At 32.8% G+C, this 17,238-nt stretch overlaps 1 protein-coding gene across 1 annotated transcript in view; it reads left to right on the plus strand.

Moving 5' to 3' along the window:
- LOC142348523 (uncharacterized) overlaps nucleotides 1–17,238 on the plus strand; it is a 44,071-nt gene that overhangs the window by 6,148 nt on the left and 20,685 nt on the right. The window contains exons 2-3 of the mRNA XM_075399897.1: nucleotides 3–11; nucleotides 761–777. Of these exons, the coding sequence (XP_075256012.1) occupies nucleotides 3–11; nucleotides 761–777 (26 nt within the window). The remainder of the gene's footprint in view (nucleotides 1–2; nucleotides 12–760; nucleotides 778–17,238) is intronic.

Genomic DNA, 17,238 nt, shown 5'->3' on the forward strand with positions numbered 1-17,238 from the left:
AGTCTTTGCATGTAAGTCGAATTCATTTTTGACTAAAAATTTTAGCTCTTTCCCGATATAGCAACACCCCCAACCCCCCCCCCCCCCCCCCCTCCGCCAAAAAGTATACCCCCCCCCCCCCCCGGAAACTACAACCCCCATTATGATATATTTAGGGCAATGGGGTAATACTTTTATGACCACTAAGAGGGGGGTGAGGGGGGGGGGGGGGGGGGGGGGGGAGAGACTACAATGAGACAGGAAATACATTTTAATTAGAGTATATTGATCAATTGACACAAAAAATCAGCTGTATAATTAATATATTGATAACTATCCTAGGTAAAATCAACCAGATAATAGAAATTTATATATTAAAGTTTAAAACATGTTAGCTTAGATGGAGTAAAACCATGGGAAAATTTTTTATAGCACTGTCTGGTTTGCACAAAGTTAAAATTCAACAACAAAGTTAAACTCGGTGAAACTAAATTTGATAAACCTTGATATTAGTTGAATGATAATGCTGGTTTTTGACAAACTTCCAATAAATAGATGAACTTTGATTGGGCGATCTTAGTAAAATCTCGACAATAACGATCTAATGTTTGGCACCTCTACTTAAAAATGGATGTGGGTTTCTTATAAAGGGTCATATCAAAATTGCAACAATTTTAATGGTCTTATTGCCTTACAAAATTTGGGTGCATAAATTTTAATTAATTTATTATTTATTATATCAGTCAGAAGCTTATCCATTTGATCTCATTTTATGTTTCAGATCCTCACAATCATTTGGTAAGTCGACCAAATCTCAATTAACTCTATTTCACAACGCATCTTCAAACTCTTACTTTTAAAATTTTTAACCAATAATTCGAATTTAAAACAGAAAAGACGTTCATCTTGAATACCCTCATGAAAGAACTGATTGCAGTCGCTCAGGTCAAAGTCAGATAGCCATGAAAATTTGATCCGGATATGGTTTCCAGCACCGAAAAAAGAGACAACAGTAGCTGTTTTTAACCAACAAGAAAACCGTGTATGAAATATAGAAATCATTGTGATCAAAAGCATAAAAATTACTCTCAAATTAAAGCCCACAAGTGGTAGTGGGACTATTAGCTAGTGAATTTGGAAGTTGATATATCTTGCCACGACACCCAAAATCTTGTGTTTTGTGTAGTTGGTCACTTATTTAGCATAAATACACCCCCCGGCCTCCATAATGAGATGCTATGATCATATGGAGGGGGTATAATGGGTAACTTTCATAAAAAGTGCGCTTTTTGATTGGGATGAGGTGTACACGCTTCCTAAAGACATTCCCATTTCTGCCGAGTGCCCATTCAAATTATACTCGAGAACCTGCAGTAGTCAACAAGGCAAGGAGGTAATGAATGTTTCCGTATAAAGTTCTAACCCGTCAAACAAAAAACAAAGTTTGAAATGATGAAAATTGTGTATCAGAGATGCGTACCCTCAATTATGCATTAAAAATGCTGGCCGTCCTGCTTACTGATAAGACTAAGACTGATGTTTAAAAGTGAGACTAGTTATTTTATTAGAGAAATTACTAGCATTTCTAAACCATTCTAGTGAGAGTGAAATTTGTGACCTTTTTGGGTAGCGACTCCACAATCCCTTAATTGATTGCAACCCTGTGCTCTCTAGGGAGCCACTTTGTCCACACTGCGAGAGTTTCACTCTACTCTCCTATATTGAGTTTATTATATCTCATTTTGAGCTCCATCTCAACATTCATTACACCATACTCTAACATACTTCATCCTTTTTCTGAAAATACTGGGAAAATGGAGTTAGAAAACTTTCCGAACTGAACATTTATGTATTCTACGCAAATTATTTTTTTTGTGTTTTTGTGACCCTCATATTTGAGCACTGATTATTAATAGGAGGACTTGAGAAGATTAGGTTAGAAATTGTAACTGAAAACAACAGTCCTCGAAGCTAAGAAAATATCAATGAAAACTGAACGCAATATTGATTTACCATTATGGACCAGAAGGCGTATAAAATTGGAAACTTTTTTGCCGCACAAACGTGATAATTTGTCCAACAACGTTTATTTTTTTGTCCCCCTTTGCTAGTTATTTTATTATACATTTTCAAGCTAAACTTAGTAGAAATAGAACCAGAAAGTTTCATTTGAAAAACTACTAATGAAATTAATTTGCCTTTCTTTCAATTTTTCGTACTTTTCTGCGTAAAAACAAACAATCAGTCGTAAGCATTAGTTTCAAATTTTAACATCATATGATGGCCAAAGAGACGCACATGAAAAAACAACAAGCAAAAATTGCATTATGTGAATAAAAAGTTCACCTCTAAATTGAAAAATTTACTTCTACTTCGTCTTTTATCAGTCGACAATTGTCTTCTATAACCAGTGATTGATAACTCTGAAAGAGTACACTAAACATTTACTTTTTTCAGAAAACAAGCAGAAATCTTCTGGCAAAAAGATTTCAGAATTGTAGGTTGACTGTGTCCTGATTTAGGGTTCAAATATCTACTTCGTGTGTCGTTTCGATGCTCGGTTACAGTAAAATCGAAAAATTCATCAAATTATATGCCTATCTAAAAATGTGAAGTGAAAAATTGCTTTAAGAAATGAACCTAACTGAATTGTACTAGTTGAATATGCGAAACAGAGCGTGTTAGCCTAAAGGAAGTTTTTATTCTACACAGATGCATCGTGCCAGAAACAGAAAAATAAAATATTTCTTGAAATTTGACCCTTTACGAATAGATTGTGAGCGCATCCTCAGTTATCCTTGAGATACGAATCAAATCCTCATGTGACGTATGTTTTATTGCTTTTCGTTTGATTTATGAAAAAAATTCGCGATTCCGAATGATGTAGTTTTGTAAATGGCGTCGTATTCCATGACACAAATCTTCTAAACTGTGTTTTCCATTTCAAAATTTGTCATAGAAAGCGAAAAATTTGAAAATCTCATCACTGATCGACTCCGCTGTTCAAGAGTTTCTCATTAATGGCAATACTTTTGTACCGCTGGGAAGGATATCAATCTGCGAACAATTTCTTTACAAAAAAGCCAGGCTCACTTAATTTACTCATCCACCAATAATGGTGGATGAGTAAATAATGGTGTTTCTCCTGGGAAGGAGAAACAACGGCTTTGAACTTCTGCTGATGCTCAAATTATCAATTGAAGTGTTTTCATCAATTAAAGGGTTTTAGAATCCGGGTATAATAATTTTCAAAAGCAAATTTTAATATGGTAATTTTTTTGGTAAATAAATAAATTTTTTATTATATACATTTTGGAATTCTAATTACATTTAGTAATTTAATTATTTCGTATATTTAATTTACTAATATAGATTTTCTAAATAATTGTAATAGTTCATGATTGCTAGCACTTGTACCTTGCTGAAAAATGCTTCTTATAAAACAGAAGAGAGTTTTTTTGCACAAAATAGGTCACAAAATTCCCCATTTAAACGCGATATTGTTTGCTGATAAAGTCGTTTATAAATCTTCAAAATGAGGAATAATTGCTTTTCTAATTGGTCTGTCAATCGCCCGCTTGACTTTGTCAAAAGTAAAGGTTAACAGGCTATTGACTTTCCCTACGAAGATTCTTCCCTATGAAGATTTTCAATTCATATTTTATATTTGATTACGCCAACTTAGGTATGCGCTAGCTCTTTTCTCTGAAAATTTTTTACTGTTGTCTTACAGGACCATGCAACCCTTGTAAATGGAACTTTTTGATAATTTTTCTTCACAATTGCGAGAATATGCAATTTCTGTTTGGTCACAAAGTGTCCTCCACTAATTGAATTTCCAAAAAATGTGCGTTTTTTGTATTTTCCGACATATGCATAAAACTCTGGACTGTTTTCTTTCTGTGAAATAGACGACAAGTTGCTCCCTGTTTACGAATATGAGAAGATAAACAAAACTGACTTTTATAAAATTTCGTTTTGTAACAAAGCAAGCGGTGTTTTTGTTTTGCCACTAAAAGACCTCGGGATAATTACTTTGATCTTTTCTATCGTTCTAAAGCCGAGAACAAAACAAAGAGAAACAAAAATATGACAAAATTGTAATGTTAGAACTCTATTAGCTTCGCTTTTTTTGTCTCCCAACAGAAGTTAGCAGTTGATTATTTGAAGTATATATTTTTTCGCGCATCTAAGATGCGATTCATTCAATAAAACAAAAATAGGCACTTTCTTGAGAACCTCTAAACGAACAGACTTTTCTAACACAAAAATAATTGTGTGCTTGTTTTGATACTTAAGAAATCAATGATTAGAATCATTTTTCATGGAATCTTTCTGTTTTTCGACAAAATAGCGATTATATATTATTTTCATCCATTTATTAGAATGAGAGTTTATCTTCAAATGTGACAGTTCTGGTTTTTTCCGAAGTGAAACAAAAATTGTTGAAGCCCCGACCATAGTAACATCAAAAATCAGCGCTGAATCGTAGTGTTTCCCAGACTGTTTTTTACTATGGCCATATTATGATCATGTCACTTTTTACACTGCCCAGACAAAAAATCAGTCTTTAATTTATCCTTTTCTGGAACAGCTACGAACAGTGTAAATACCAGTTCTGTGGTTTTCATGAAGAGAACATTTTTAATACTTCGAATTAGCTGTTCAGAACAAAAAACTCTAAAAACTGTCTGTTGAGTGAAAAAATACCTAGATGTGCTCTTGTGAGAAAAAAAGTATATAACAATGAATTGAGTATTAATTATCAGAAAATAACTCCTCAAACGTGTTTAATCGCATTAAAAACGTGGTACAAGGATTTTTTAAAAAATATTTAGGGGAGGGGGCGTTGGTTACAATTGAACAGATATGAAAAGATTATAAATAGAGCAAAATATAGAAAATAAAATGGTAATTTATAGCAGGCCAAATTGAGGCGCCATGTCCAACGACATGGTCAAGGCAAGTAGTTTCAAAAATGAGCCATGAGTCTCATCAGTTTTTCTTCCGTCGCCAGTCATGTCCTCCGACACAGTCTGAACATCAATGATATTTTGCAATTAAATTCCTGCTGTTGAAATAGATACATTTTTTCATCTGTTTGCTTGATAAAACCTCCTTTTTTGCTAATGAAACATTTTGAATCTCGTCCTTAAGTTGATTCGTCAAGTTGAGCTGGAACAAACATACAAACAGAGGGGCAAACTTTTTTCTTTATTGGTTACCTTATATTTCGATCCTAATGTACAATGTAAAGGTGAAGATGGTTATGGTCTTATTTTCACCCATAATAGAATAAAGTTTTGTAGATCTGCAATTTTAAAAAGGTAATTAACGGACGGGAACGGTAAACTGTTCTTTCTGTTTACTGAGATGGTATGTTTTAATTAAAAATATAGATTTAGATTCATAACATGTAACATTCTTTCAAGAATTTTATAAGTTATCAATTGTTTTGCAAGAACCTTGAAAGAATTAAATCCACCCACCATTAGCACCAGGATCTACTCTTAACCTACAATCTAAATATTTTTGATAAAAGATTTTACTCGTGAACAACGTTTGTCATACTTAATGGATCTAATCTGTTTCGCCCTCTCATCATTGTTTTTAATGCCCCCATCATTGTTTTTTTGCCCAAATCATTGCTAAGATCCCCCTCCCCATCATTGTTTTTATGCCCCCAAATACATATACAATTTATGTAATTTAACATACCACGTTACTTTGTGAAAGCTAGCTAGCATGTGCGCCGGAGTTGGGCGTACAAGATGTAAGCACGCTAACCTGGGGGGGGGGGGGTGTCAAAAAAAGAATGGATCCAAAATAGCTCGTTAAACACATTAACTGTTGTCGAAATACATTAGATCCAAAATAGCTCATTCAACACATTAATTTATGTTACCGAACCCTAGAGCCATAGAAAATTCGCAGTCAAACGTTGTATTCCATTTGTATATCATCAGTCCAAAACTGTATCCGTTTTCGTTGAGCTAAAACTGAGACATTCATACAAAACTCTATTGCAATTTGAAAAAAACCATAAAAATCTGCAATTTTGGTCCAAATTTGTTAGCTTCTATGCACTTGGTGGTATTTGCTGGTTTCGACGTGGGTTTTTTTTACTACTTTTTAAGATCGTTAGTCATTGTCATGCTCAAAAAGTGCATCGCTTAAAATTTCAATAAAAAATTTATGACCTAAAGATAGTTATGGCCTTATTTTCACCCATAATAGAATAAAGTTTTGTAGATCTGCATTTTTGAAAAGGTAATTAACATACGGGAACGGTAAACTGTTCTTTCTGTTAACTGAGATGGTATGTTTTAATTAAAAGTCTAGATTTAGATTCATAACATGTAACTTTCTTTCAAGAATCCTAAAAGTTATCAATTGTTTTGCAAGAACCTTGAAAAAATTATATCCACACACCATTAGCACCAGGATCTACTCCTAACCTACAATCTAAATATTTTTGATAAAAAATTATACTCGTGAGCAACGTTTGTCATACTGAATGGATCTAATCTGTTTCGCCCTCTCGTCATTGTTTTTAATGCCCCCATCATTGTTTTTTGCCCAAATCATTGCTAATATCCCCCCTCCCCATCATTGTTTTTATGCCCCCAATTTCATATACATTTTATATAATTTAACATATCACGTTACTTTGTGAAAGCTAGCTAGCATGTGCGCCGGAGTTGGGCGTACAAGATGTAGGCGCGCTAACCTGGGGGGGGTGTCAAAAAGGAATGGATCCAAAATAGCTCGTTAAACACATTAACTGTTGTCGAAATAGATTAGATCCAAAATAGCTCATTCAACAAACACATTAACTTATATTACCGAACCCTAATGCCATAGAAAATCCGCAGTCAAACGTTATATCCAATTGTATATCATCAGTCCAAAACTGTATCCATTTGCGTTGAGCTAAATCTAAGACATTCATACAAAACTTCTTTGCAATTTGAAAAAAACCTTAAAAATCTGCAATTTTGGTCCAAAATTGTTAGCTTCTATGCACTTGGTGGGTATTTGCTGGTTTTGACGTGTGTTTTTTTAATACTTTTTAAGATCGTAAGTCATGCTCAAAAAGTGCATCGCTTAAAATTTCAAAAAAAAACTTTTGAAATTTTCACTGTTATTACTTCTCACTCTGTTTTTATATCTCTGAATTAAAATGTCAAATTTGCAATACTTTGTGGACCAAATGATTTTGTAGCTCAATTTTTTTCAGCGTTCTTCTTGGTCTAAGCAGCAATCAGTTAAAATTTCAGTGACATGCCAATTTAAATTGCTTTCATAACACTAAAAAGTTTTAAATTTCTACTATGATGACAAAATTGCTTTACTGAAAAGTTATACATTAAGAACTTGGCGAGCAATAATGTTTCGATTTGCGCGCTTTTTACTCAGTACTAGAAACTCATTTTGAGAAAACTTTCAAAATTGCTAGATTTTCTTTAATGTATCCAGAAAAAAGCAACGTATGCTTGTTTCACATGGATTCTTGTTTTATAAAGCATCTCAGAGCATGTTTGAAAAATTTGTTACCTATTTTTAACTCTTATTATGTTGGGGCTCTAGGCAAACCCTTCGCATAATGGATGTAATTTATTTCTTCCCTTGTGTATCTAATTGTATTTTTTCTCTATTCCATAAAGTTAATTGCTTAATTGCTTGTGGCAGCTCCAAATTAAGTGAGTGTCAATTTTCATTAATTTTAGTCTGCAGAAGTCCTCGAAGGATGAAAAAACGCTACCAAATTTTCAAATGCTAACATTTTAGCAAATTGTCCGAGAATTTAAACTTGGAACGAAATTGTCCGAGAATTTAAAGTGACTGACGAATCCAACTAAGCTTATTTTGGGAAATTAGTAAACCATTCGTCAAAAAATGTTGCATTTCATACTATTTAACCATTACAAAAAGGACTAAAAAAATTGTTATGCTTCAATATTTTCTTAGTGTAATAATGGTCGTTTATCTTGCAGAAGTACTGAATAATTTTGATATAAGTATACAAGAAAACTGCAAAAAAATCAGCTAGAGAGTTTGAAACATAAACTCCTTACGACATATCTTACAACTTGACCGGATCTTCTGGGAATATTTTTTCGCCAGAAATATGGATATATGGAATATTCAAAAGATGTTGCGTATGAGATTTAAACACATTTGCAATACTTTAAATGATTTTCAACCGCATTTTAACACTTTTTTCTTAAGATAGTTTTTTTTCAGCAAACCTCCAACATATTAGACATTATCAATGTTCTCTATACAATACTGCGATGTCTATTTCTAATTTCTAGTCCATGAATTTAATGGTATGTGGCAGCGCCAATTTAAGACGAGTGTCAATTTTCCTTAATTTCTAGTCTGCACAAATCCCCAAAGAGTGGAAACCTTTAAATTTCCTATCAATAAAAAAAGTTTTCCAAACGCTCTAAACGTTAACCTTGGAGCGCATAATACAGTCACATTTTTTTTTTGAAATATACCTATTTTAGTTTATATTCGCATTTGATTTTTTCTGCCTCGTATTCAAAAATAGTTCATTTATTATCTCACACTATCTTATAAAATACGCATAATTTAAAATCTGATGTATAATAATTAAAATAACTGCGTCGTTAATGTTAAATGCTGAATTTTTTCAGAATTAGGCAGGTATTTTTATCCTTTATTTAGAAACCTCAGGTTCGATCTGCTAAAATTAACCTTCTAATAAAAAGTATTTAAATGCTTCTGGTTCTCAGTTCACTGGAACTCGTTCGTACTGTTCATGCATTTCTCCTGTTATTTTTTGTCTAAAATTATGTCTCTATATTTTATCTTAACAGAGAGAACCGAAAAAACCAAACGGTCACTATTTCATTGATAGTCTAGTGTGGTCATTTATAAATTAAGTGAACATACATAAAAGCTTCAACACTCAAATCAAACGAACGAACATTCTAACGTGTTTTAAATTGCAAAATGCTTTTTATTCAAGCTTTTCGTTTAAAACGCAGGTGTTTTTCCCCTACAAAAGAGGGGGGTTTTAAAATTACACTCCTTTTTAGTATACAGCGGTCCAATTTTATAAACAAACAATATTTTTTAATCAAATGTTATACGTGTATTATTTCACCTTGCTCAATTGCACTCAAGTTTGTGAATTTAATATAGACGATATGTTTTATGTTAAAAATGCTTTTAAGAAATATCCTCTCAACAATCTGATAAGAGAAATGGTGTCTAGCTAAGATAAAAATAGGAGACATGAAAAGGAAATTCCATTTTCTTTTGAATAATCTATCTGCCCTTTGAAATCGATTTTTGATATCAATACAGCCTGACAAAGACTGAATGAAATTCAAACACTTCATCTCGTTTGATTACGTAAGCAAAGTGGCCAGTTTATTGTTTGTTTGTTTGTCTCCTCAATTTTGTAGGGGCATGTGAATAAATCTGAGCTTGTTTCCCTTATTGATGGAAAACAGTCACTTAGTGTAATTGGGAATCGGAAAATGGTTGGAGCAAAATGGATTTGTGAATTTGAAAAGTGAACTTGAATTCAAATCCAGGACGGGAAAAGATTGAGGGAAGGCGGGAGAGAACACGAGAGGGCGTCTCAATTGCTTAAATTAACAAAAAGAGTTACCGGCGAGTTTTTCCTTTCAAATTCGGAAATGCGTGATAAAAGATGCAGGATTCGATAGAGTATTTTTTTTGGATAGCTCCGAGTTAGTTCAATAAAAGCAATCTTGTTAATAATCATCAAATGTTCCTCTCAGTTAAATAAATTTTGTCCTTTTTATTTTTGATGAACCGTATAATGTTTTGTTGAATTTTATTTCAGCATTGAATAATCAGTTTCAGGACAATCTATCGAGTTTTTTTGCTCATTTAACAGATTTGGAAAATTTAATCTTAATTGCATAACGGTTGCAAAAAAAATTAGGTTTTCTATTCTTGTAAAAAATTAGAAATTTATCTGTCTCCATAGAAATCAAGACTTCAATTCATCAGAGATGGTTGAATATTTTAACACAACTTAGCATCTGAAACAAAGTTATTTGAACGCATGTCTAGTACCTAAACGAAATTTGGCTTCAAATATTTTCTTTATTTAAAATGTCAGGATGACCTCTAGGCACAATATTGTGACCTCGACAGAGCAATACACCAATACAAAATTCTGAAGAATAAATTTGAAGCAAGAGATGTGTACATCTATTTGGTCAAAATTTATCTCAAGGTCTTAATTTTAAAGCATTTATCACTACTGGTGGCTAATGTGGCTCTTCTCGAGCTTTTTAGTGACGTGTCATTGATCAGTGCAACGACTCGCAAAAACTAATGAAACTGGAAGCCATTTATATTGCGCAGCGAAAACCGGCACTTAACACGCGGGATAAATACAGGAGCAGAGAGCTAACACTCAAATATTAGTCTACATGCACACATGTGGCTTTTTTCGAAATTTACATGTCTATGGAACCAAATTCGAGTCGATTGCGAGATTTTAAAAGTACCATTCAAAGAGATGAAATAAAATAGTAAAAGAAATAGAAAACAGGAAAAAAATAGCAAAACTGAAACAAATTGAGAGCAAAATTTCGTTGTTTAAATTTCAAAATTTTTACATATGAAATATGACAATCTCACATGATAAGTTTAAATAATTTTAGTTGTAAATACTCCAACTTTAAGTTGAAAAAACTTCCTAACCTGATGATGCTAGTTATAGCGAAAACGTTTGTTTTAAATAATTATTTATTTTTGTCTTTTTAGCAAATAAACATTTTAAATTGTGAGATTACGCAACATTTTGCATGATTTCGCTTCTAAGTTGCTAGAGTCTAACTCCAAATTCGATTGTTTTCTTGCACAAGCTTGAGAAAGCATAAGGTTATCATTCATACTTTTATGGTAAACTTGCAAAGTAGCAATCTTGAATTCGGCAATTCTGAAGCACAGGCAAGAGTTTTGCAAAATCTTGAAGAAAAAGGTAAGAGCAAGTATTGCACCAATTTTAAAAGACAACCGTCCAAATTTTTGATTAATCTTGCGAAGTAACATTCCAAAAAGGACTGCAAAAATTTGAAGTTGCAATTCCATAATTTTTGCTCATCCATCTATCTGGCAAGACTCTTTTAAACTCGTGAAATTGAAACTATTTTTGCAAAATGCAAGATCTGGACACTTATTGAGCTTTACAAGATCTTGTAAGGTAGATCTTAAAAAGTTCGGAACGGCCTTCATTTTTAGGCACACGTCGACATAAAACTGAAGAGACCCATGTAAACAATATGAATCAATTTCCATTCTGCAGGTTTTTGAAAGAGGTGGACGCTTATCTTACAGAATTAGAGCAACAAGATTTTGCTGGAGTCTTGCAAAAATAACACCTTGATGCACAACTGTCGCATTTTGGATGATTGCCGTTGAGAATCTTTCAGGTTGAAGCATTTTTCTAATTTTGTGGAATTGTGTTTCTTTAAAAAAGTGAATCCGATTACCAAATGCTGTAACCTAATTCCACAATTTGGTTACCAAAATCTGAATTATTAAAATTTGAAATTTGTGTCACTAAATGTCACGTTTTTGTAACTAATTATACACTAAAGTTGCACTTAATTGACATTAGATTTTAATACCGCTAACACTGGCAATTAAATTTGGGTTAAAATATTGAGAAAGGTCTAACTAATTTCAAAATTTTAAGGCAAGCAGTTTTTTGGGTAAAAGATTTTGTTTCAAATTTAGTTCCATAACAAGGAACGGCGTCACGTTCAAAAACGGAATTCAGGGAGCGATCTTTGTAGCCTAGATTCCATAATTCTTAAATGTCCTAATTTTGCGGAATTCGGTTACTAATTTTCTTCAATATAGCCTAGCGTTTGAATGTAACCTAATTCCGCAAGGTTTATGTAAGTCCCATGTATATACATAGAACAAAATTGACTCAGGTCTCTTTTTTGCCGTGTATTGAATATCAATTATCAAAGACTGCTACAAAATTTGCTGTAATATCTCACAATATGGTGGGTAATCCTGAAAAAGATGCTGACAATTTGTTGAAAACCTTAAAAAGTAGCCTGCTGTTTCAGAATGTACATTTTTTGGCGTTCTTTAGCTCGATTTTGCTGTGTGCTACATCTTTCAAAACCTTAACTCTGAAAGAAATCGAAAAAATGATTGACGTAATGAAAACTAACTTGAGATTGTCAATATCTCCTCCAGATTTTTTCGGGCGGGTTGGGGGGGGCATGAGGGGTCGAAAGGTAGTCTTTGTAACAAAAAATTTGAAAATTGATTTGCTTTAATGCGCTTGAACAGTTTAGAGGAAATAGACAAAAGACCAAACTCTGTAATAAATTGATAAAAGTGAGGAGTGAAAAATTGGAGATGTTTGGTTGATTAACGAAGAATATCATCTTTTGTCTCAGCGATTTTTGAACTCAGCCTTGGAAAAATTTATTTTCAAAAGCAACAACTGAGTTGATTTATGAGCTTGATGTGCCCTATTTTTTACTTTAAATAATCCAAATAAGACGGATTAGCAAATAATTGAGGTTCAATCGCTTTTTGAAATATCGCTTTCTTTCTTGTGGGCGAGAAATTTTATTTGTTTTTAAAAATTCATTTGTCCTGTAGTCCGAAAATAAATTGGTCTAAGTGTTTTGTATCGTCTTTTTAGCTTGTGTGCGTGCACAAACCGAAAAAAAAATCTAAAAGCGTTTAATTGAAATTTCACAATTAACGTCATTAGTGAAATTATTGAAATCTGTAGGCGAATCTACAAGTGCTGTATTTTTTCCCCAGCACTCAGCGTCACTCACCGAGTATTTAAATTTTTCCCACTGTTCTGTTTTGAGAAATTGTGTAGGTTTGTAATTACGAGATTAGTAAGCAAAATGCTATAAATAGTATGAACAGCATTTAATGTTTTTCAAATGCATCAGAAACAAGCATTGTAAATTAAGCGCTTAAAGGTGACTTGCGTGTTTTTGCTTTTCAAAATTTCTCATCTTTGCTAACTCAATGTCAGCGAAGCCAATTTTCCAAAATTTTTCATAAAAAGTAATAGTGAGCCTGCACCTCCCTCCCTCCCCCCTCCCTCCCCCCTCCCTCCCCCCGCGCAGTGAATTCATATTATTTGCACCCCAAGCGCGGTGTATTGCCGCATAATGTAACAGCAAGTGTTCCATGTGGGAAAAAAAAACGATTCATAAGAGAACTTTAAAACTCTGAGGTCACGGTCTTTTGTTTTTACAACTTTGATAGAAAGTATTTATTTAGCCTGGTAATCTTGCATGCGGATGGAAAAATTGTTTGTCTTAATTAAATAAATTGTATACAGACTTGAGCTGTGTAACTTGAGAAAATCTAGTGCATATAAGCTATGTTGACAAAAGGAAAACTTGCTTAGTAAAACTAACGAGTTGCACACGAAGACCTAGAAAAAGGAATTTGCCGAAAAAGGATTGAATGTAATAGCAGAACGGAAGAGTGAAAGATTTAGAAAAACTGAAAGCACTTTTCGTTCGGAGGGCCCCTCAAACACTAAAATAGAGTTTTTAAAAGAATCTCCCGCTATGAAAATTTTACTGATTATTCTCTAAAAACAATTGTAGGCAATTTAGCAATGAGAACTAGAATTCCATCAATAATATAAGAATTAATTTGTTTTTTAAAAAAACTCAAAAACTAGAACAAAATTACTCATATCAACATAAATACACTTGTGGGTCATTATTGTAGTTTCCAAAAGGAAAAAAGGTGTGTGGAGACTAGATATCAAAATCATTAAGCATAGAGAAACAAATTAACAGAATTTAAGTCAACCATTAAACGGAAAATTTTGGGGTTGAAAAACCCGGAAAACGATATAAAAAGTGATTACATGCTGCAAATTGTTTTTGTTTCTTGCATGTCGTAAATAAAGACAAGATCGGTAGTATCTGATTATTCAAAAAAGGATCGAATACTCTGAGCGCCTAAAAGAGCATCATAGCATGGTTTTGTCTTTTATAATTTCACAGAATTTAAATAAAGTGCTTTTCGAAACGTTAAAAACGAGGATGACACAACACTATGTTCTTTAGAGAAAATTATATTGTCCACTTCTAATTTTTTGAGGCCCTAATTCCTTAAAAATTCTTCAGATTGACACCATGTAATTACGAACAGCGATCATAAAAGGGCAAAATCTTGGTAAAGGGAAAAGAGAGACTGTGCTTAATTAATTTTTTTTTGTTGTTGTTGACGAAGAGGAGAAAGGTTTGAATTTATTGTTTAAGACTTATTAGCGTTTTTTAAAAAATGATTTTCCTTTTAGTTTCTCATGGAAATCACTCAAAAGAAATTTTACAATTGTCTTTTTAGTTTTCCATTGAAATGCTCAATATATCATCTGAAAACGCCGTTAGGAGGTTGTTCTTATTTCACTAAAAAAAACTTTTTAAGAAGTACGAAAAAATAGAAGCATTGAGATGGTAGTCATCCTTCGTTGCTCCCATTTGTTTAATGCAATGATTTTTGTTCCCAACCATTAATAATACGCAAAAACGATCATACGCATAATCATACGCAAAAATGATCATGTTTAGTCAATTATATTTTAGGCGCTTTCAATTTTTTCTTTTTTTTCAAGAAAATCGAGTACAGTGAAATACCATATTGTCGTATTGGTTGAAATCTATGCTAATGAAAATCAAGGCTGATGAAAATGTAATTTTGAGATTTGGGTGTGAAAAAAGATATAGAGTTTGAAATTGTGCAGCTCGAATTGCTCTAAAAAATTTAGTTCAAAAAATGAGACACAAATTTATATCTTTCAGATCGGTAAAGTGGACACTGGTGACTTAGAACTTGTGTTAAGACTCGGTCGAAATATATAGAAAGAATGTCTTGAAAACAGAATTGTGGAGAAATCCGGTACCAATTAAGAAATGAATGAAATAAACTCATAATTTTTAAGACTTTTTCATCTGCACAATTACTATTGTTGTTTTTCCCCTGTTTTGTCAACTCATTAAACTATGAGACCACTAGAAAACGCACAGTGGATCTTAAACTTAGTAGGAACATTTTCCCCGTAAAATTAGACCTTTGATTTATTTTGCCTAGTTGTGTCGTGAAAAAGAATTGTTAATTGAAGGTGTGAGAAGTAGTAGAGATTTGCAGAAAGTTGAAAAGCACTGTGATCGTTAAGACCATTCATTGTGTGATCTGGATTCAGATAAAGTTTGAAATATTTGAGATAATTTATCCAGTTGCTATGTTTTACCCGATAGGACGGTTCTCTGAAAAAAAAATCACGCCACTTTGCAATGCATACCCATGCCTTTGTTTATCATAGTTTTGCGAAGAAACGCAGCAGAGAGTTGAGTTGTAAATAGATAATAACATACCAAGGGAGAGAGAAAGAGAATGAGAAGGCTTGAGTGAAGCAATTGGATCTCAGTTAGAGAATTTTTGTAGATAATTTCTTAGTTTACACCTGTTGAGTGAACGATTTTTTAGGCAGTTTTGAAGTTTTTAATTTTTTCTGGCAAGAACGCCAATGATGACGGAAGTTATTCAAACGCTCGAAAGAGAACACTTCCAAGAAGTTGACACTGACAGATAGACTGGCTTAACTGATTTGGATGGTGTGAGCCTTTGTTTAGTTTTATACTGTTAGAAGGTCGAGAGAGAGCAACCTAATGAAAATTGTACATTAGATAAATTTGAAATAGCATGACGAAAAGCTCTTCTTGTTCAGTGTATACTTGGCTGTAGACGTAGCAGAGCCAACAATAATTTGGTAAGGAAACTCAACACTCACATCAATTACATTAACCACCAAACCAATCTTTTGGTGTCATGAATTTTTACAGTTTTGGGCACAAGCAAAACTAAAACAGTCAACAGTATAACTGGCTTTTAAAGCAGGCGGGAGGCTGTAACGGAAAAAGTCCAAATTAACAAAATTTCAAAATGAAGGTTCAGGAACAATAGAGAGTAACTGGGCAAGTTTTAATACACAAGTCTAAAAGCTTAAAAACAGGGAATTGTGAAGCAAAAACAGCTTGTGAATTGAGATTTAATAGCTCAAATGCGGTCAGAGTCTGAAATAAAGTATAAAAGACAATCTGGTCTTTTTCGGGCTTTTAATTTTTTAATGTGCAGCAAAATATCTGGAAAAATGCAAAATGGTTGTAGCTCTTCTGTTGAAACATCTTTTTTTAATCAATCCCAGCATAGTTTTGGTTTTAGCAGAAAGAAAATTAATGTATAACATTAATTTGGTGTCAATGTTTCAATAGCCCATAATAGAGTGAGAGTTTGGCTAAATTAATTAACTGAAATTACACTTAACAAAAAGTGTGAAGAGAACTCAGACTGATTAATATAAGGCTAAAATTCTGCTCTTACTTAATTAAAACAAAAAAATGTCTTTGCGGCTGCCAAATTTTTCAGAACTGAAATTTTCACTTAAAAAAATGTTTTACTAAAAATTGAAAAAACAATTTATATAACAAATTTACTTGGAAAAACAAAAAAAAACATTTTCTGCTTTTCAAATATGTCAGTAAAATTATACACTATTTCTTGCCTGAGAGCAAAGTTTGCTCGCTAACAGAAAAAATCAGCTTTCCTAATACAGTTTTTAATCAAACAATGTGACTGTAATTAATGCTACTGCCAAAAAAGCACATTGAAGAAATTTATATACAGATAAGGATAGTTAAAATGTTCGAAAAATAGCGCCTAAATTTTTGAATTTCTTCGTTAAATTTGTGGAAAAGGAACACAAAAATTCTCATTTTACGTATATTCCCTGGTCTATAATTTTGTTGACAGTTTTGTTGCCCTAAAAATACTGGAAACATTCAGAAAATAAAACATTGTTCCTTTTTTTCGATGGACACAAGTCTTCCCTATTGCTCATCGAAAGTTGGACATCAAGTTATGTAATTTTTGAGGGATAACAGAGTGGCTTGAACGACGTCATTTCTGATTGCTCATTTAATTCCATCATTCTTGCTTTTAATAAAATTTGAAGAATCAATTTGCGCTTGATCAAAAAGTTCAGGTTCTATCATTTTTCTATCGTCAATATTTATATGTTCATTTTTCAGTCGTAAACATTTATTCGTTCATTTTTCGGCCCAAGATATCCTTATTTAGTCTTTCTTCTGTGACCTTTTAACGGACTTCCTTGGAAAACAATTAGGCACTTGCTGTCATTTTGCCTCAAAAGCATTGTTTTGAAGC

The sequence above is a fragment of the Convolutriloba macropyga genome, chromosome 10 (genome assembly GCF_964194025.1).
Source record: "Convolutriloba macropyga chromosome 10, txConMacr16.3, whole genome shotgun sequence".
Taxonomy (NCBI): Eukaryota; Metazoa; Xenacoelomorpha; order Acoela; family Convolutidae; genus Convolutriloba; species Convolutriloba macropyga.